Below are 20,833 nucleotides of genomic sequence, written 5' to 3'. Positions count from 1 at the left end.
GGAACAAGTTATCACGAACTGTTACCCCAGATGCTCTGTTCGGTTTATACAAACAAGCAGTTCGATTACTTGAACCCTAAGAAAAATAAAAAATCTATACTAACTTGTTCGCAGTTTTCTGCAGTTTGTTACTGTTCTTAGTTCTTGTTTAATCATTCTTGCACTCATTTTGTATCAGTAAAGATCACTTCCGATGTACTGACTTTAATTTATACGTGCTCCTAATTCGAACTCATGTGCTGTGTTCTGGGGCCCCTCTTTTATTAAACTGGTAATGTAAAACCATGCAATATCAATACAATATTTCTGATTTCTGATATGCATGAGTGGGGGGAATTAATTTGTGCAGCAGCTGCACCCGGTTTTTCGAGTATACATCTGCCATTTGGTTTGCTTTTATAGAAGTCAGAGATCCTTATTTTTTTTATACATTGGAAGCACTGTTTCTAAACAGAGACCCTGTATGAAACGAACATAAGTCCTTATATATCTGGTGCACTTTTCACAGGCAAGACTTTCTGGTAGTGGATTTGCATACCTGATTAGTGGTTCCTTGAGCAAGATTATTCTGGCAATGGCATTTGATTTTTATTTCTGGTTCAATTCCTCCCTCTTTCGGTATCAGACTGAGGAGCTTTTTTCTCACTGGAATAGGCCAAACAAACGAGTCATATGAAGGAGAAAAACGGTTCGAGTTACCGCCGACCCCGAATAGCGGCTTTGTTACTTCGATACGTTTTCACAAAATGACGGGTTTGCTGGACTACAATATGAAACAGAGCTGAAAACTTCCTGCAGTGTCTGTGATGCAGGAAAATGTTGCTTAAGTTAAAAACACGGCGGCTCTTCTTAATTCCGTAAGCGTACTCGTTGTCGCTAGTTTCAAAACAGGATATTTTAATGCTCCTAACGGAAGAGCAAATAAGAAGTGGTTTAATTTATTACGCAGCAAAACAGATGAGTGCACATGTAAGCGAAAGAAGAATGGTGAGGAACCTCAAATACTTGGGCGTTAAGAACAACACAAAGGAGACCAGGGGAGCCAGCACAGGCGAGCTAAATTAGATATTTCCAAAAATTTTAAATATATAAATGTCACACGACTGAGCACTCTAAGCAAACACGAGAACATAGCGAAATAAATTCTTGATAATCTCATACAAATATACCTTAGCCCGAGATTCACAACAAATCATTTATATCGAACCTCAACACAAAACTGCTGGCACTGCATTTTTTAATGGAAGCTGTTATGTTACGTTTCTTAGTATGTTACCGCAAAACTTCTTCAAGTTCTTGCAGTCCACTTCAGTTTTTTCAATACTTTGGCAAAAAAAAAAAGGAGGATGAGGACAAAGAAGGGGCAACGTCTGAGGCCTTCCTTCCTTCCTTCCTTCCTTCCTTCCTTCCTTCCTTCCTTCCTTCCTTCCTTCCTTCCTTCCTTCCTTCCTTCCTCCCTCCCTCCCTCTCTCCCTCCCTCTGTCAAATGCTTTTGAGGAACATGCCAGCCGTGTCAGGAACAAAAAAACGAAAGCTAAACAAACACGTCACACTGTGATAGCAAGCAAAGATATTTGCTTTAAAGCCTGCGCAAATGTTACATTTTACTTCCAAAGGGGGCGGCTCTATCGTTTGCTGCGCAACACGGGAATCTCGTGTTTTTTTAGACGCAACTTGCTCTGACTGCAAACAATGCAGGCCGTGCCCTTGTGATTATGCGAGGTTCGGGACTGTTAGAACGTCGGGACTCTTAGAATGTCTAGAACGTTGAGAGCTGTGTTCAAAAAGCACAGTTCCCATATTCTCAGCCATTCTGATCGCGATGGCCATCGAGTGGTATTTCTGATATCGCCGATGCTGATTTGCTTTCTTCTCTTCGTCGGAACACATTGATCTTAAAAAATAGATTAATTTGAATTCCACTCCAGCCTCATTGTCTTCCTCGAAGCGCCTCCCTGCATTCCATTGTGACTGTAGCCAACGCAAAGCCGCATCGTGATCAACTCAGACATCAAGCATAACCAGCCCACATGTACTAAATTGGGAGAGCGAGTTTTCCAATAGACAAGTGAGGAATGATGCGGTCCTTTGTTGAAGTCTACCAGTGCCTTCCATGACCTTTTGTCGCTTACTTTGTTCTATGGAAGCCTCGTCGCACTTGCAGGGTGGCTCTTCTCTACTCTCTGCGCTACTTCCTCTTGCTTGTTTTGAAAGCACCTCCTGCGCTTTTCGAGGCAGCCTTTGTAGCGCTGCAAAAGTGAGTTGAAAAAAATGTGTGCAGGATCCAGCAACTTTGTCATTTTATGACACTCATTTGCACATAAACTGGGCGAATTTTAAGATAGTTTTTGTAGGAAGCGACTGGACCACTAGAAAGTACAGAAGTTCAAATATACATTCGTTGTATTCTGAGGTTTAACAGTAACGGTGTTCACACGTACTACCTTTGTTAGACTTGAAATATTAATTCTCAAATATTCTAACATACAAAAGATATTGCATAAAAAAGATGAAGCATGAATAATAAGTAAAGTCAATTTTCTTGCAATTAATCCTCCTTTCAAAAAGTTTACGGGGACCACATTTCTTATATTCATATTCTCACAGTGCTTTAAACATGTTTAAGATTATTGTTGTTTACAAGAGAAGGTAGATATTTCAATCAAGTCGATGAACTTAAGTAAAATTTTCCGTAGACGATCACATATCAGTTGCACTATGTATCTATGAAGCGCAAGAGCAATTACAGAACTAAGTTAGGTATCAAACATCATTGATGGTTCACTTAATGTAAGTTTCGGTATCTATCAAATACTGTGACTCACCTATCCTCAAGTGCATGAATCGTAGCTAGTCGACATTTGTGGCTGCGAAATTGGGCTCGAGAGGCAAATTGAATTCTTCCTGAAGTGCATACTTTGTGAGAAGGATGAGGTAGTTTCCAGGTCAAGAGAGCATTGATTTCCTGCAGCAACCTTCCTTTAAAACTTTAAAATAGTTCACTGCTGTGCTGAACGAAGACCGTTGCGACTGCGCACGAATTAAGAAAGTTCATAAAATAAAATCATGACTTTATGTTTCTTAGATGACAGCAGAACTTTCTTAAGGGCTAGATGACAGCGCCTTTGAGCAAGCGGGCACTACGGCAGATCTTTTATCGAAGCAGGATACTGGATAAACTTGTCAGAATTTCCGCACATTTAACCGCATGTAACTACTGCTTGTAATTTCATACTGTCAGTTCCTTCCCTGAACGGGCTATTCTCGGCTCATCATCCTCGACAGGGCATGTGTCTTGTCGGAAATCTGCAATCGAGGTGCACTACAAACAGCAGCTAAGCCAAGTGGAGAATAAGCGAATGCCGACAATAGTTTTTAATACCAAAACGGCGGCACAATGAGTTCGTACTGAAAGGTTACGGGGCGACGTCTAGAGACACTGACATAAATGACTTCGAAATGTTAGAGGAACAACAGAAATGCGGCACTGAGACAAAAGAAATGTCTGCGTGGACCAAAATAATATTATCATTTACTTCTTCGTTCCCAATCGCCTTTCAGGTGGTTCCTGAATTTCTAAAACAAGGAGCCCTCGGATGCATTGGGTTTCACTGCGCCCTAATACTTGCAAGTATTAGGGCACTGGGAAACCCACTGTACGGCTTGGAATGAATTATATTAGCGTGCTCTTCACTGAACCAGAGGGATGAATTTGTTGCTTACGATAGCCTACGAAGTTGACGTTTGGGTCGTAGTAAAAATCCGGACGCAGAGTCCCCGACCGCCAGCCAGCAGCTAAAACAAAGCGGGTTGGGAGCGAACAGAAAAATATGGTTAAGCACCTTGTTCAAGAAACTGCTTTTAATAAATCGGCACGCATCTGCAATGTAAATACCGATCATGTATAGCAGAACGGTAGGAAGACTGCTCTCAGCACATCCGCCTAAAGTAGCTATTTTAAAATTTTGTTCACTATTAAAAACTTCAGAAATTATTAAGGCAAAAAAAAAATAAAACAACATCGCGATTGATTGCACGTTATTACCCTCAATAAAAATATAGATTGCAATATTCGTTTCATGAAAATTGACAAGCGAGCAATATGTGTGGGTGCAATGATGTGTGTGGCATGTGGACGCAGCCCGCAAAGACAGTTTCTCCTAAAGGTAAAAGCAGCATACAAGTGGTTTGTTGTCTGCTGAAGTGCTTACTCAAGCCAAGAACTACAGCATAAGTTTCGTTGGTTTCTAAAGATATTAACTGCAGAAATAGCCTATAATACAATGTCTAGGAACGTCATTGGCCTAACTGGTTTAAGACCAGACGTCTCGGTGCAGACTGAACACAGAAAGGTGATAAACTTTATTTCTACCTGAGTAAATCTGTACAAACCCCTAATAAAGATACATCGAACACTAGTTTTCAGACTAAATATGCCTTGAACTGAAACTCTGAGTTTAGTTTGAACTAAACGAAAGTACAGCAACCAGCCATAGCGATCGCTTCTCTACGCATGTTGTCCCGGCTTTAAAAGAGCATAAGACTACCTTGGAAGCGATATGAATCCTTCCCTACGCGAAAAAGGCTGATGACGAATTGAAATTTAGGCTTGCTTTTTTTTCTTTTACAAGGAGTATGTACAGACAACCAATTTTCGGGTTCATAAAAAAAAACAAGAAAAAGAGTCCTCACCGTAAGAATTAAGTGGCAGGCGTCCCTGCCCAATTCTTTGCTCTGGCTCTAATGGCACCACTCTCCGTGGAATCGGCGCCATCGCTGTGTTAGGTAGAGCATTAAACGTGCCTGAAATCGGACAAAGACGAAGCGTGTGATTGAGCAAGCAAGGAACAGTAACAACTTATGGCACCTCTTTAATTGGCTCGCCTTACATGCTTAGCGTCATGTCTACTTGTGAATGTCAAAGTATCCGGCAACCTTGGCATATGTACATATGTAAATAAATTTTTTTTCCAATCAACTCCTACTTGTAATATCCTCAGCTGAACCTCGACCACAGTAGCATACCACGTTATACGTCAGCCTTTATGTCCCACCTCGTGAGCAGGCTCATGTACCGATTTTCGCTCACTTGGCCTCACTGTTCTATATTCGTTACAGCGAATGCCCGTTAAGCATACTTCAGTCATCAGGAAACCGGTGCAACAAAAGAAATTGGACTTCCACAATGAAAGCAATTAAGAGTGCAAGAAGAGAGCAGCCGATTCAGGGCGATTAAGCTCAAAGTACATTTTTTTTTTAGTTCAGACTACTTATCACTTACTGCATGGCCCTGACATCGCTACCAGATGCTAACACATACATTTGCATACTGAAGAGCCCACTGCTGTAACTGTGGAGAAAACTAAGTGGTGCACTACAAGCCTCAACTTAAGCCGCCGTTCTTATGTTTGATTCCAGGGTTCATTTCCCATTGAATGAGCTTGCTTGTTAACTTGCATGCTACCTATTTTTTAATGGTCAGCTTGCTCTCAGTTTTATTCGCACCGAAAAATTTCGTTCCAACGATCGAAACTCCACCATAAAAGGTAACTTTTTCTTTATTTTTCAGGCAGACAACTCCGCTTTGTGGAGTAGCAAAAACCTTTTTTCAGAAAAAGCCCTGAAGGTTAACTGGAAAATGCAAGGAAGCGTATGAAGCGCGGCATGAGAAGTAGGCAGCAATTTAAAAATGGTAGCGTCTTTACGTAGTTAAACCGAGTAGACGCGCGAAAGCACGTGTTTGGCCTTGTGTAGAAACGATTTCAGCAAGAGTCCTTGCAGCTGCGCCGCCACTAGAGCGGAGCGTGCGTCAGCAACAGCGTCTTCAGAGTGTCGTGGAAGGCGAAGCCAGCGAAAGGCGGGAAGGAGGCCCAAGATGCTCATGCGCAGTCCTGGTAGCGCATGCTGAGCGAGGCGACAACGCCGCGCTAGCTGCCGTCATCGCGCAATGCACCCGCTAGAGACACAGGTCCGGTGGCGCCATCTACCACCGGGGCCAGTAACCAGCTCCGGTCGCGCGGGTCGCCCTCAAGGTCAAGCTCCGCACAATATTCTTGGCTGCGTTTGGACCCCGTTAAAGAGTACTTCCGCATTAAAAAAGTGGTAGGGTTTCAACGTAGTTGAGCCGAATTGACCATTTGCGGAGAAGTTTCTGCGCATGCGTGGTGAAGGCGCAGGCAGCGCCCTCTCTGGGCGGTTTGGTTTTTGGTTGGAAAACATGAGCCAGCCGTGCATTCCTGCGCTGTAGTGCGACGACTGATGTGAGCTGTAACTTCCACGTAACTGACATGTAACTGCAACGCGATTTATCTAAGCTAACCACGTGTTTTGCAACAGCGCGACTTGTAAGTAATAAAGGCCGCGACGACATACAAGGCGCAAAAGACGAACCCGTTGATGGGGCCAGTAATGCGCACGTCCAGCACGTTTCGAAACGGGTGTTGCTGCTTTATTTCGCGCTTACTGCCGAGTACACACTGCTCGCTCGTTCTAGAAGAGTTTTGCCACCGATGCAGGAAAACCGAATGATATTCACCATGAACATTCACCATTAATGCTACAATGTGCTTCCTGAACAGAGGGAGCACGGCCGAGCGCAGCCTCGCGTATATCCGCGCATTCTAACGCTTCCGCGGCCCGTTAGCACGCAAAGCAACGCTCTTCTGTATCAGCACGAGCCGGGATTGAGATAGTACAACGGGCCCTTTAATAATCAGCTAAGTGTGCCCTGAGGCAAAAGGTATTGTGTTAAGTTAGCAGAAACTCCGGCCCTATCAAGGAAGCGCAAACGTAAACGTCTGTGTGCATTAGGAAAGTGCATCCCATTATATTGTCACACTCGCCCGCGCATAGGCGCACATTTACGCACATTTTCACTTGGTCATTCGGCGCTCCGTTGAGGTAGCAGAGTGCAGGTATTGCCACACATGGTCGTTTTTCAGGCTACAACGCGAAAATAATTCGCTACACCGTTTCTAAAAACGGAAATGGGATGTTCTCCTCTTCCATCATATTCTTTCGTTAGCTGACACACGTTTCCGGCGAATAAACAACACTAAAACAACAAAACAAGCGCACGTGAGCTGCTGAACGCTGCCTTGCGCATGCTTGCTCGAGAGCCCCTTTCCAACCAAAGGTACCGGCGGAGCTTCTCTGTTTGCACGACAGGCGGCGCTCGCTTTTCCGCAAATGGTCCATTGACGTGATAAAGCATGTGTTTAGCTTTGTTGGCTGATGCTTTTCCTTTGCTGGGTCGTCGGCACGTCTGGCGACGATACTGTCACGTAGTGGTGACGGCAGTCGAAGCAGCGATGAAGACGGACGAAAGGGTCTTCTAAAAGAAAACTGTTTATGGGGCTGACTTGCACCCAAAATGGACTGAATCACTCGGCGGCGGCGAAGCGACAACCGTACTCGGCGGTCGTCGAACAGAATGCCCGCCGCTGTCGGCCGTGCTCAATTTAAAGCTGATAGCGAACTTTCGAGATAAAGAGCGCAAAGTTACTAGAACATTCCGGAACAACGTAGAATCAGCTCTGCCTGGCTGCGATCAATCGAGATAAATCTAGTCGCGTCTTGCGTCGCAAACAAAGCGATAAAGTGGTGTGGCGGCAGATTTGAAAAACGAACAAACACAGCAAATATTAGCGGCAATATGTTAGTTCGACAGTAGTATTAGTTGAAGGCGACGGTGTGCAATGCACAGCGCGAGAGTGTGTTGCAGTTTAACACGAGGTTTGATCGGCTGCGCCGATAGCATAGTGCTCTCGTGGAGTGGCCAGCGAAGCTGAACGTCGCAACGCAACGGGTTGGAATTCCAGTCGCGGCAATAATCATTTGATATATTTATGGTTTGGCCAAGGTCACCCTCAAGGTCGAAGCTTCACACAAGCTCGGTAAGCCGGTTAGACCTCGTGAAACAGTGCTTTCGCACTAAAAATTGTTTCTAAACACTTCCTTAGCAAGTGCTGAGGCCCAGTACGCTTAACTTCCTGTTCGACCTACTGTCAGTCTGACAATTTTGCATTGCAGCTCACGTCTCTGTGCTTGCTGCGGGAAATGATACACCCGGACATGGCCCAGAAGCGATGTACCTGCAATGAAAACGAAACAAGCCAGATGTCTCATATGCTGCAAGTGACTGGTAATTGGCAACAAAGAACTGAAACGCATTGGCTAGGTACGTTTCTGCACGCCTATGCAATGTGAACTTACTGTTCGCATTCAAAGTAAGGAAATAATTTTGTCATTTTCAATAGATATGGGCAGCGCACACTCGTCTCAAGCACTTCAAAAACAGCAGCCAAAATGGCTGAGCTCGTACTGTATGAAGCTTAACGCCCTTAAACTGTACATGTGTTATGACATCCCATGACGGAAGACAAATAATTTAAACCTCCTGGGGTTCCTTAATGTGGGCTAGCATGGCACAAAACACAGGCTTTTTTTATGCGAAAGCATTATATGGTTGATGCAAACGAAAAGCCTTCGCCGGAAGTTTTGCAGAGCATGTCCGCAAAATGTGTCCGCAGGAAGTGGTACCTCTCAGATGACCTCATACATCATAGTCACATTTATTGACTCAGTGAGACTCAAAGTTGATTAAAGCGTAGGTGAAAATCCGGCGATGGCATCACTGGCTGACCTCAATTTGGTGTCAGCATTCCCGACTACATTCGCGCCAAAGTTTTGAACAACTGTTTGTCGTACAGCATTCCGGGTGGTGTCATGGCATTTCTATTTGCACATAGCTTACATGTTTTAGTTAAGTTGAAGGCTAGCTTGTGACATAGGTTCGGACCGATGACACCTTCAATTGCATGCTTTCTCATACTTTACCTTTTCTCTTAAGGCGCGGTTCAAGTGACCGCAGAGATGTCAAGATTTGAAGCTACTGCGCTCTTTCCTTCACTCAAAAACAAATTTTTGTATTAAAACTGCGACGTAACCGGAAATGACGCAGAGATGTAGTATGTCTTAACCGGAAATGATGAAATGCCACGCTCTAAGCTATGAGTCAGAAAAAAAAAGTAAAGATCAGACATGTTTTCGCATTACTCCAGGTAAGCAGTCTTAAGTGCTCTCAGAATTTTTTAATGTCGCCTCCATCGAAATGTGCCTGCCGCGGTCTGGACTCGATCCCGCGACCTCTCATTCAGTGTCAGAACGCCTTAACCACTAGCCGACCGAGGTAAGTCATGAATGAGGTTTGAATAAGACTTGGTGACTAAGATGCAGCGCTGTGTCTGCGTTCTTGCTTTCGGTAGCCCGTATTTTCGCGCTGTTTCGTTCCTGTGATAACATCTATCTTAGCAAGTGCACGTGTACTCTTCTAATGCTCGGCGCATGCGTGACGTGCTCAGTGTCTGTATATACTTGTCATGTGGCAATAAAGCGGGGGCGCTTTTTCCCTCTGGCGCTGGCCTGGAGGGGTGGAGGGGGGGGGGGGGGGGGGGGGGGTCAACGCACAAGACTTTATCGAGGTGCTTGGTTTGGTTTGGTTTATGGGGGTTTAACGTCCCAAAGCGGCTCAGGCTATGAGAGACGCCGTAGTGAAGGGCTCAAGAAATTTTGACCACCTGGGGTTCTTTAACGTGCACTGACATCGCGCAGTACATGGGCCTCTAGAATTTCGCCCCCGCCGAAATTCGACCGCCGCGGCCGCTTTATCGAGGTGTCGTCCAGCGAAATAATACATGGTGTCAGAAGTGGTTGTCCACCAGGTCCTAGTGGCCTCACGGCAGATGTAAGGCTGCTGCCTGTTGCCGGCCGCGAGCATCAGCGTATACCAGCCGGATAAAAGAAAATAACAGCAACGAAAAATATCGCAAGAAACGAAGGTTTCGTCCCACTCCTACTGCACTGTGTGTGATTGGTTCCTTAGGTGCTTTAAGGACGTGTTGCGTTTTCTTTCTTTTATCTTTTTTTGCGTCCGAAACTTCGAGCCGAAGCACTTACCACAAGCAAGGTATCATACCGGCTAGTTAACTTGGCCAATCAAATTACGAAGTAGCACATGACCTTTCGGATGTGGCTTTGGGTGAGAGGACGATTCGGTGTTTCCTGCAGTTTACCACATCACCACAGAGTGCTTACAACAGGTGTTTCTTTTTATTTAGAACTGCTTAATATATGGACCAGACCTTGAACTCACTCGCGTGGCGTAACACACCATTAAACGTAAAATGAAGCTCAAAATAAGCCCAAGGCGTAAAAAATGACTGGCATTCAAATATTTATTAGAGAAAGCCATGTTCACAAAGTGTCTTTTTTATTCGGATTTTGATAATAACAAAAATGTGAAAAATAGAAACCTTTGTGCGTAAAATGGTCTCCATAAGTAGTTAAAAAATACATAAAAATACTTAAATAACGTAAAACATTATTATTCAATGTGTAATTAACGTCGGCTGCTTCAGTTATTGGATACAAATTTTTTTTTGAACAATGAAGTACACGTCCGCATGATCCTTGCAGGTGTACTGCACCACAAGATGAATTTTATTTACGTGACAGAGTGCAATTAAGAACGATTAACAAAACTAACTTATCAACTTTCTATTCCATTTTTACGGTAAAAAGTTTTTACTACAAAATAAAGCCGTCAACATCAGAATACAGCCAGCTTTCTAAAGCTGTCATCACGCAAACAATGTCAGCACCTTCTAAATCATAAACCAGATAAACTTCCCTATTTTATGTATAAGCATTTTAGCGTTAAAAATTCGAGCGACGCAATTTGATTAATGTGCAGCGTGGGACAGGCATCCTGAGGAGTTTTCAAAAGCAGGTTTTTCATGATCCGTATCTGGAGCTGCAATGCCGGTTCCGGCATTGTATAAAACGAGCTTGCCTTCGATGTTGACGGACTACACTTTCTCACTAAGATGCTGCGCTCTAAACTAAAAACGAATACGTTTATTAGTCAGTTTCAGATAATGAACGTCTTTTAAACGCACTTTCTCCAGTAAAAAAATCTTCCCCTTGCGCACAGCCCACCGGCAAAGACTAAACCGAAGTATATGTCACTTTTTAGCAGAAAGATCTATATCGAACTATTTAAACACCGTGTATAATGACGCAATAGTACCCGTAACATAGAAAAAATAATTATCAATCCTGTAATTACCAGTTTTGAAAATGTCTGATAATATAAGTCAAAAGAAAGGAATAACGCCGAACAAAAAGGTTGTTGTTAAAAGGTGTTAATGACGTTTCGGCTTCTATATGGAAGCCTTGTTGTATGGAAGCCGAAGCGTCATAAACATCTTTTAACCACCTTTTTGGTCGGAATTATTCCTCTCTTTTGACATATGAATCTACTACCCGACCAGACGAAATTTCTTCAATCCTTGGCATTTCAAGTCTGATAAAAGTTACAGACTTTCAGGATTTCATCACTAGTCATTCCTTCATTCTAGAAATATCAGAAATTGGGAGGTTTTTAAGAATATATCGCTACTGAATATATAAACTATTCTAACTAAATTCAGAATCACTACAACAATAACATTTCACGCAAATACGCAGCCGCATACAGTAAATCAAAAGCGAAATTCAAAGCCTCTCCTTCACCTGTAAGTACAGTATTTCTACCGCCTGGTTTCCTGCATTTCCGAGAGTTGACACGTGGACCTTCCTCTGCTGTCGAAAGCTGTGTCTACAATTAGGTTTGGAATTAACGCAGTTCTGAGAGCAGAAGCGGAAATTGTTTCCGTTTTCATGCATCTTAGCCAAGAAGCTACGCCGCTCATTACAGGGTTAAGAGAAATGTGCAAGTCGAAAATTATTCATCATGTACTTGGAAACTATCTTCATCTGCTATGAAACAAAAATAATCATTTAGGTGTGCAGCTGAAAAGCGGTGCCAATAAAAAAAAAGATTAACACTACGCTGACTACGACGGGTGTCGTTAATAATGTAATTTCTTGAAGTATGTTGAACTAGCACTCAGTACATATTGCAAGCTACTGCCAGTGAATAAATGTGTACCTCTCTTTACCGTAGTCTTCGAGCGCCAGGCGAGAATGAGCTAAGCAGGCGAAGATTAACATACACGTCAGAAAACTAACAGAATTCCTCCTCCAAAATTATCTACATATTCCTGTTACTCACGAAATGATTAGCACTGTATGTTCACTCAGCACAGCGAAGATGGATCAGATGACGGTAGAAATGAACAACTCACGTGGGTGAGGCCGCTGTGGAAAGTGGTACACCCTGACAGCATTGGCAGGAGCCAGTCCTGAAAGAGAAAAGTTTGCCCATATACATGCTCGCCGTCCGTTGCATGCGCTGCGCGAAGCTCTAAGCAGACTTATGGCTCTCCTTCACATCGCTTTCTGGGTAACCGGGCAGAAGTTTGCAGTGGGACCGGGTTACGAAGCGCACATTCACTTCTCACTGCTGACTCCCCTCACTCTCTTTGGGCTAGCGATTCATATTCATCAACAAAATTTCATTCATTCATTCAAAAGCGCCGCAGTCTGTAAGCGCCCCTGTGTCGCTTGAAGGCGATACATTTCCAGTATTGCCAGAGTGTTGGATGCGTATATTTGCGGCATTGTTGCGCGTTTATACTACTGGTGCGCAAAAACCAATAACCTACTGCCATTTTCTATGATATGGTTTACACCACAGACAGATACCAGCCGAACACAGATATTTTGCGCCCTTCAACATCGTTGTCCTTCTCTATGTTGTGTTCCCAAATTGAATAGTTAGCTTAGCTTTCACTGCGCACTGCTCCAACTGAAAACGTTTCGGCATACGGCTTCATGGGCTGCTGAGACAGCAAGAACAGCAAAAATGCCCCACACTTAAAGACATCTTAGTTCACCAAAGTTATCGCTACAATCTGAGGAAATCCTACTGCTGGCGTGTCTTATAATAAGTGTATCTGTGCCTATAAGGTCTAAGCCTTTAAAGAGAATCCAGGCAAATAAACTGGATAGGATACCCCATATTATTAGGGCTTACAATAAGCGCCTCGAAAATTCGGGCGGGGATAGCTTTACCGATAACTGTAACAGTTTTTCCTCATTACAATGCACACTTCCACTCGGCTACATTTTGAGAAACCAAAATTACAAATTGACCTGGTCCTCATTCAATGCGTGTATGTTCCGATACTCACGGCCTAAATGCCTCGCGTTCCGTGTGCAGAGACCGGGCGTAGAATGGCTGCATGTTGTTTCGTTCGGGCAATGACTGCACGCTGGACCTTTCTCGTACACCCGTGATTTGACCACGTTTCCCCTATTGCGTAAAAAGAGTAGTTTCAGTTGTGCGTTCTTAAAAAGTCGCTAATTTTCACAGCTGTCTTCAGGCAGTCGTGAGATGGAACAGAGGTTATGAGCCAGAGCTTAATATCCCGACGAGTCAGACGTTCTGAGGATCTAACTGAAGGCCAAAATGTACAAGCACACAAGACAGGGCTGCAGTTAATGTGCACTTTTGTCCCGTACACTATATGATATGTAATGGTGAAGTACTCCGTCGTAACAGCTATAGTCATACTCTGCATGCACTCAGTGCTGTCTGCTACCTGACATCGAGCCAAAAATGCTGGCTTGTAATCACATCAGGCTACAATTAAATCCCAAAAAGAAACGAAGAATTGCTGCAAATGCACATATGGCAAACAAAAAATGTCAGTCGATTTGGGAAATTAGGACAAATCTGGATATCTGCGCTAGCATGACGTCCATAGTCGATTGGAGCTACGACCTACTAGGTGGTACTAGGCTTCCACCTAATTACAGCCCTAACCTCTTCCGTTTAGCTACTGTACAAGTATCATTTGAATCATGTTCTCCTCCTAACCGCTGCTGCTCATTCCGCTTATAGCTCTGCGTGCTTTGGGGCAGTACTGCCTAATTAGCGCCCCAGTCTCCCTGGTTACCACCGGCTACACGTACCTTGGCAAGTAAGCCACCCGGTGGGCAGGTGAGCAGTGGCGCACTAGCACAAGGCAGGTGCTATGGCAGGTGCTGCCATCGGTGGGGCTTGGGTTACTTCGGTAGGGTTGCAACCCAGGTTGCTCTTCCCGAGCAGCCTCTCTCAAAATTAAATGGGCAGCCGTCTGACACGGTGGGCAGGTTGCCCACCACCCGGGTGTTAGAGCAGGTGAGCAACCTGCCACAAAGCCGGCTTCAGAGAGACAGACAAACCGACAGACACACAACGGCTAAATGCGGGGAATGGTCACTATAGGTGCTAGCGCACTAAAAAGCCAACCTTATCGTAGCTTCTGAAGGGATGCGAAAGCCCACATCCTTGGATTGCCCCTTGTGTCAGATTTTGCTCCACACGGGTTCCGCAGTAGGGAGGCACAGCCGCCGAGAGAAGAGGGTTGAGCTTTTAAGCATGCTTTAACTGCAGGCGAGTATTTGTTTCCAACCGTTGCGATCTACCGCGTAGTCGATTTAATGGGCCGACTTCTCAACGCAGACACACCATCATACCAGGCGATTAGAGAAAGTGCAGGCTCAGGCCAGGAGTAATTCTACATTCTACAAAATGCATGCATGTGTGGTACATTCCCAACTTCGCAGAGTACACCACCATACTGGATCAATTTCGAAGCCAAAGACTACCTGCACAACTTCTGTGCTTGCGATACCTTCTTCGTTTATCCCCGTTTTCGACGTTGAGGGACACCGGCTTCGCTGAAAGATTTTTCGTTCATTAATTAATTATTGATTCATGTATCTATTTTTATGTGGCTATCAGCTAGTCCAGGCCTCCATGTGAGGCTTTAAATAGGAGCGGGTATCACGAGATATTAAAATAAATATTTATTTCCCACGCAATTGTCTTGCTAAACCAAGAAGTTGGTCTCGTCGCCCGCGCGGATAGGAAAGTACGTACAATATAGCTCGAAGCAGACAGGCCTGTACGCACCTATCATGTATTCTCGACCTGCGCTAGGCTATACTTCCCGAAATTTTTAAGGCGAACTAGACGAATAGATGTCATTAAAAAGCGTTCAATGTGAGCCCTCGAGCGGCATAGTTCAATATGAGCCGATTTCTCATAACATGGATGCTCCACTAGTTTTGCAGCGCGACGGTTGTTTACGAACGGAACAGGAACGTTGGGCGCGTACAAGCCGCAAAAGTGCATCCGAAATTACAATGGTCAATGACGGCAGATGGTAATGAGAGGAAGAATAGACTTCGGAATGTTGGAAATGGCTCGACGACTATCTGCTCTCATGACAAATAAAATAATTATTCACCTAAAGCGGAATGATTGGGACGTGCACATTAGATTAATACGGAAGGAACCCGGAAAAGTACCAAAAATTGTTCATGGACTTACAATGGGCCGTAGTTGCATGTGTAGAGAGTGCGATACCAATCCTCGTCTTCAATCTTGAACCTGGCTTTGCCGCATCCAATATAAGTTGTTTTAGCCCATATCATCTGCTCTTCAGCAGTGACGTCAAGAGAACAAAAGATGGCAACCATAAATAAATTCGCCTTAGGAAACGACGATTACCCAAAGTTTTAAAATAATGCAGTTTGGACACACTCACGCCTGATCTCGTTGCGAGTAACACAAAGATGTGATTATTCAGCCCTGTCAAAGTTCGCTTTGTCTCCTGTCGCTGGTTTGGAATGAACGTGATTCTATAAATCACCGCTGAACAAGTGAAGAAAATAAGCGAGCAACGCTCTGTTTCTAATATTTAGTATTTATTATTTTGAACTAGTGAATGACCCAAAGGGGGACCCTTGTATGCACGTCTAACACTTTCATAACACCTTTTTGAACTCTATTCATCTGAAGCTCGTGTTTTGTAAAAAGGTATTGGCACGCTAGCTTAAAGCGAAAATAAATTCATGCTATCCCCGCCTTCTCCGCAATAGTTTCAGGCACGAAAGCTATTGTTCGCCATTCTTTCCTGTGACGAATATATCGCTTGTTTCATTTTATGCCAGAGCTGCGCAATCACTTCATGTCTTTTTTTCTCATAACAGAATCATGGTGTATCTGTAGTATCAGGGCTTCCATTATAAGGTGCAAAACGCAAAACGTGTCCCCCTTTATATTACATACGACGGTGATATTCCTCAATTCCACATCCTCAACCACTGCTCCACTTTCTGTGGGTCAGATTTAATTAACTACTATATCCCTTTCCATCACGGAACAAAAAACAATATTGCACTTTTAAATTCAGTTTTTCTCTTCATTTACGCAGCAATGATGCTATAGCAGCCAAACTGAGATCTGTTACTCGAAATCTCAAAAAGAAAGCGCTATATATTTGGACCTATAGAAGAACTACATTATAAAATTAGTGAACGGAGCAAAGGTGCAAGAGGACGCTAATGGTGGTTTCGGTTGAACTGAAGGCATTCAACGCACCACACGACAGCACTCTGCACATTTATTTTTCTTTTCCTCTTCGAAAAATACTAAAAATCTATGGATACTTAATTTTCGCTTTATGCTATACAAGTACTGGGCTTAATGTACTCGCCATTTGGAGATCAGGTTGATACAGTCAAGACCCTCTTTCACCCAGAATTTGTGAGCGCCGCAGTATTGACTGCGGCAGCGAGATTCCGGACCATTGTTCTCACCTGAGTAAAATGTCCACTGTCCTCAACCGTGCGGAAAGCGTCAACCTCAGAAGGGTCGAACAGCTTGTATTCGTCGAACCAACTTTTGACAACGCCTGCCCAGTCAGTCGGTTTCGATTGCAACGACGAAGAATAATGCAGGAACAAGTTCTGGCCTGCGTTGAACCTGGCTGAGAAGAATTTGAGGAGCATTATATAGAGCGAGGATGAACTCTGTAGCAGCGAAAAGACGTCACCAAATTTGCTCATTCAAAAATATTTTATCATTAGGAGCTTAATTACTTCACACAAGTGGCTGGCCAGAACAGCACAGTGTATACACGTTACTATCCCATTTGCTTGCTTTTGTTTACTGCTCGTTTTATGTCTCATGTGCCTTCTATATTGTTACTGCTTTCCGCCATGAAGTTCTCGAAAGGTTTATGCAGTACGGTGTATCCCGCAGGCTTTCACACTCAAAGCCACAGGAGAAATTCCTCGTTCCCTATCTTGTTGCAATATCGGGCTTTTTTAATAACGCTTGATTTATTTCTGCTCATGACAGTTTCTCGAATCCTGAAATTACCACATGACCGGGAATTATCATAATGCGCGATGCCCAGCTTTTTTTCCAGAGCAGTCGTACAACCTACGAGAAAATAAACTCAGTTAATATTAATGCTGAGCATGCAAATTGCGCCGGTACAATCTCTTTTACATTTAACTTAAACACAATAGCTTTAGGCCAAGAGCACAAAATCGTGCAGCTAATTTTATGAAGTGCAGTGACACAAATATGATCGGTTACATAAAAGTTATAACGCGTGTAGCGGCTCTGCTAATACTAGCGGTTATAAAAGTAAGAATCTACTAACAAGAGTTTCACGACATGCTTACTATTAGATGAAGTAACAAGATCCCACTACTTAAAGTTTTACTAATGTAGTTTAACTAATGGTTGGTCTAACAACTATTCTTATAAAAACTGTGATATTTAACACCAATCAAAAGTCAGGACGCGAGGCTACAAAGGGCCTCGTTAAATACAGCTTCACCAAGAGCTGATGGTAATTTAATGCTCATCTTAAGTTCACTGCAGCGTCAAAGATAAAGGTCAGGCATTTGTTTGTAAAACTTTTAGCATATTATCTGCGTTAGTTTCATCATGTATACACCTTCATTATATACACTTTTTTACTTTTCTTTTTTACTACAGGCACCATTCTTTGAGCTAGCTCCCTGTCCTCTGCATGGGTAGTGGAAGTGCCTAGACGCCAACGCCTAGTGCGACCAACCACCAATTTCTCGCGCTAACGCATATAAACGCACTGTTCTGGTATAAAAGCCCGGACTTACAAACCCTGCGGCAGGAGTAGCAGTCATGGTGGAATCGGCACTGATTGGCGTGCGCCTGAGCGACAGCGGCAAGCTCGTTGTCCCAGACCTGCGAGATTGTGCGGTGCTCAAGTCTCAAAAGGCAAAACATGCCAAAAATACTGTTTATCGATGGGCTACCGAAATAGACTAGTGCAGGCATGTTCCAAGGCATATGCGCCCTCTTAGCCCTGCGTGCCCGAAGACCGAAGAAGCGATACTTTGTACCATCCCTCACCACGACTGCGTGTCCACACAGCAATAGGCAATTGACTATAGAAGGCACAGCCTCATGGGGCCCCTTGCGATCTTGGCAGTTCGCTATGCTCAGTGGTCAGAACGTTATCATGTGATTCCAAATAAGACGGTAATATTGCTTCTAAAACGTCGCTAACTAGAACGCGTTTCCATTTATACTAGAGCTCTTACTGAAAATTGTGGCAAGAAACAAAACAGCGGCAGAAGGATGTCAGAAATTGCTGCGCAAACGCCAGGCTTACCAGTTTCATCATGTTGGCCGCCGGATCCAGACCTGGCACATTGCCTCTGGCAACCATCTGTCGGTAAGTGTTGTGGGCGTCCAGTATGTCTTTGATTTCTTTCTTTGTTATTCCAGCAGAGGCTATTGAGCAGTCCTGTACAAAGCAGGGTATACTTATTAGACGGCGCCAGGCCCACCCGCAAGAAAAAAAACTAAGCCCAATCGTGTGGTGTTTCTATGCTACTGGAACCGCTAAGCGCTAGCACCGCGCTTTATTCTTTCTATTCGCGGAATTCTCTGAAAATGAGACCTCATATAAGGTTTTAATTGTCACTACACAGCTACCCTGACATGCGTTGATCATAGGCAGCCATTTTGCAAGTTGCTTAGTTTGAAGTATTAAGTCGCAGAAGTTTAAACCTAGAATTCGCGGCCGTATGTAGAGTCTGGGTCAAAAGTCTCTGGGCCACGCGTTCCTCAAACGAAGCCGATAGCTCTACTTTTACCTGGAGGCTGGAGGCCACACTTGTGGAGTTGAAAGAACAAAATTCTGACTTTCACCTCCACAAGTGTGATCTTCAGCCGCCGGCCAATAGCAGAGCTACCGGCTTCGTTTGAGGAACGCGTGGCCCAGAGTCTTTTGACCCAGACTGTGCAAACTGCCATCTGGAAGGCTGCTGGTTTCAGAGTTTCTGGATGGAAAATGGGACAGCCATCTAGGAAAAATACGTGCATGCGCCTGAGCCTCTAACAAAGGAAGACGGGCGAAGACATCATGGGTTTAGGCAAGCAGCGGACGAAACTAGACGAACTGCTGCTTATTCTAAAGCTCACGTATCGCAGACCAGAAGAAAAAGGAAGACAGTACGCGGCTATGAAAAAGCGAGCGAAGAACGCTGAGGTAAAACATTGCAATACCGATGAAAATGGCATGATATGGAATTGTAATTTTCACACCAAACAGAAATTCAAGAACGACAACTGTTAGCTGACGAAAAAAGTTCGGAGTACAATGCACTATTCTGTCTACCACCGTATTGTTACCGTGGTTTGTGAGGGCAGCTGACTATTCCTTCCCTGACTATTCCTTCCCAACTCCTTGTACCCCTACTGATAAAAACGCAGCTGTTTCTTTTTCAGTACTCTAACGCTGCTACAAATATTTTGGCAGCAGTATGTCTTCACCCGCATCCGCTTTATCTGGTTCCGCAGTACGCTATAAAGTCTCATATTAACTCATGCCTTTCAACACCTAAGACCTGAATAAAGGCCGAGAACCAGGAGAGGCTACAGTGGTAACAACACAGTATTGCAAGGTCAAGTTTAATGAACACCTTCGAGTCTCAAAACATTTATGTGCGACAAGCAGATTCAAGCGCTGGCAGCATTCACCTCTCTGCGTGGCAGACAGATTGTGTGGCGAGACGACAGCCTCCGGTACACTTCGTTACAGTGATACGTCCAGCAATGGCCCCAAAGCAGTAAGCAGTGAAACCACAGGCACGCCACGAGAGAGGTCCAGCCACCGCCCTTCATCCGTGGCGCCATCGGCGCAGGCTTGAAGGCCTGCGAGAGAGCAGAACAGAGCCACAAACTTCGCCGGATATAGTCACCTTACTTCGGCCTTCGAAGAAACCGGCGGCGGGCTGCGTTTTCTTTCATTGTACCTTCAAACCCTGTTCCAGACGCGATTCTTTTTTTGTGTAGTAATGTAACTTCGTTGTTTTAGCAATGTACAAAACAATAACGAGCATGAAAATTTAAGGTCTTCGACTTCCGCGCAATGCAATGAACCAGCTATATACCCCCGAGGCCCAAAAGAACTGCCTTTCAAACATGCTTTAAGCAATTCAAAATTTCAAGACTCATGGCGCTGGCTCACAAGAAAGACAAATATGGTAGCCTAAATGTCCCATAATCGTGGGAAAAAATCCGACGCTATCAGTCCGCCAAGCTCCCACGAACGCGCCGAGACGCGCACGATCGCTGCAGAGAGGAAGTCAACCAATGCGACGGATAAACCAATGCTGACCGCTTCGTTAAAATGAAGGCAGCCATATGACCTAAATACCCTTCTTCATTTGGCATTTTACACGCCGCTTTGGTCAACCCTCATACGACGAGTAGCTTGTCGGCATATTAAACTCGCTAAGTTGTTCGCTTTTTCATTAGAGAGACGAACACTCAAGTCCTCATCTTCTTTCATCCAATACCTCTCTCACTTCACCTTCGTCGAATAGCTTCTGGTCACAGATAACGTCCAAGTCCCGCAGAGCACGTGCATACCCCGCAAATCTCGCTATTATTAATAGCTACTGAGTGGGTTAACGGGGCAAGGCTCTTTATTCCCAATAAAGATGCTTAGCAGCTAAGACAAAATTATTCGGGATATGGGGCGTAGAA

General features: G+C 44.2%; 1 protein-coding gene across 2 annotated transcripts in view; it reads right to left on the bottom strand.

Annotated features, from left to right (window-relative positions):
- The window catches only part of LOC144094540 (uncharacterized), a 31,000-nt gene that overhangs the window by 1,947 nt on the left and 8,220 nt on the right, over window positions 1-20,833 (bottom strand). For both annotated transcript variants that reach the window (XM_077628457.1, XM_077628456.1), the window contains exons 2-13: window positions 19,823-19,996; window positions 18,450-18,584; window positions 17,932-18,019; window positions 16,597-16,766; window positions 15,326-15,429; window positions 13,137-13,258; window positions 12,189-12,245; window positions 8,037-8,093; window positions 4,693-4,803; window positions 3,724-3,795; window positions 2,133-2,249; window positions 539-645 (exon numbers count right to left, since the gene is read on the bottom strand). In XM_077628457.1, the coding sequence (XP_077484583.1) occupies window positions 539-645; window positions 2,133-2,249; window positions 3,724-3,795; window positions 4,693-4,803; window positions 8,037-8,093; window positions 12,189-12,245; window positions 13,137-13,258; window positions 15,326-15,429; window positions 16,597-16,766; window positions 17,932-18,019; window positions 18,450-18,584; window positions 19,823-19,978 (1,296 nt within the window). In that variant the 5' untranslated portion in view covers window positions 19,979-19,996. The remainder of the gene's footprint in view (window positions 1-538; window positions 646-2,132; window positions 2,250-3,723; window positions 3,796-4,692; window positions 4,804-8,036; window positions 8,094-12,188; window positions 12,246-13,136; window positions 13,259-15,325; window positions 15,430-16,596; window positions 16,767-17,931; window positions 18,020-18,449; window positions 18,585-19,822; window positions 19,997-20,833) is intronic.

The sequence above is a fragment of the Amblyomma americanum genome, chromosome 6, assembly GCF_052857255.1.
Source record: "Amblyomma americanum isolate KBUSLIRL-KWMA chromosome 6, ASM5285725v1, whole genome shotgun sequence".
NCBI classification, from domain to species: domain Eukaryota; kingdom Metazoa; phylum Arthropoda; class Arachnida; order Ixodida; family Ixodidae; genus Amblyomma; species Amblyomma americanum.
The sequence above is the reverse complement of the archived record's forward strand: the minus strand, read 5'-3'. Positions and strand labels throughout refer to the sequence as shown.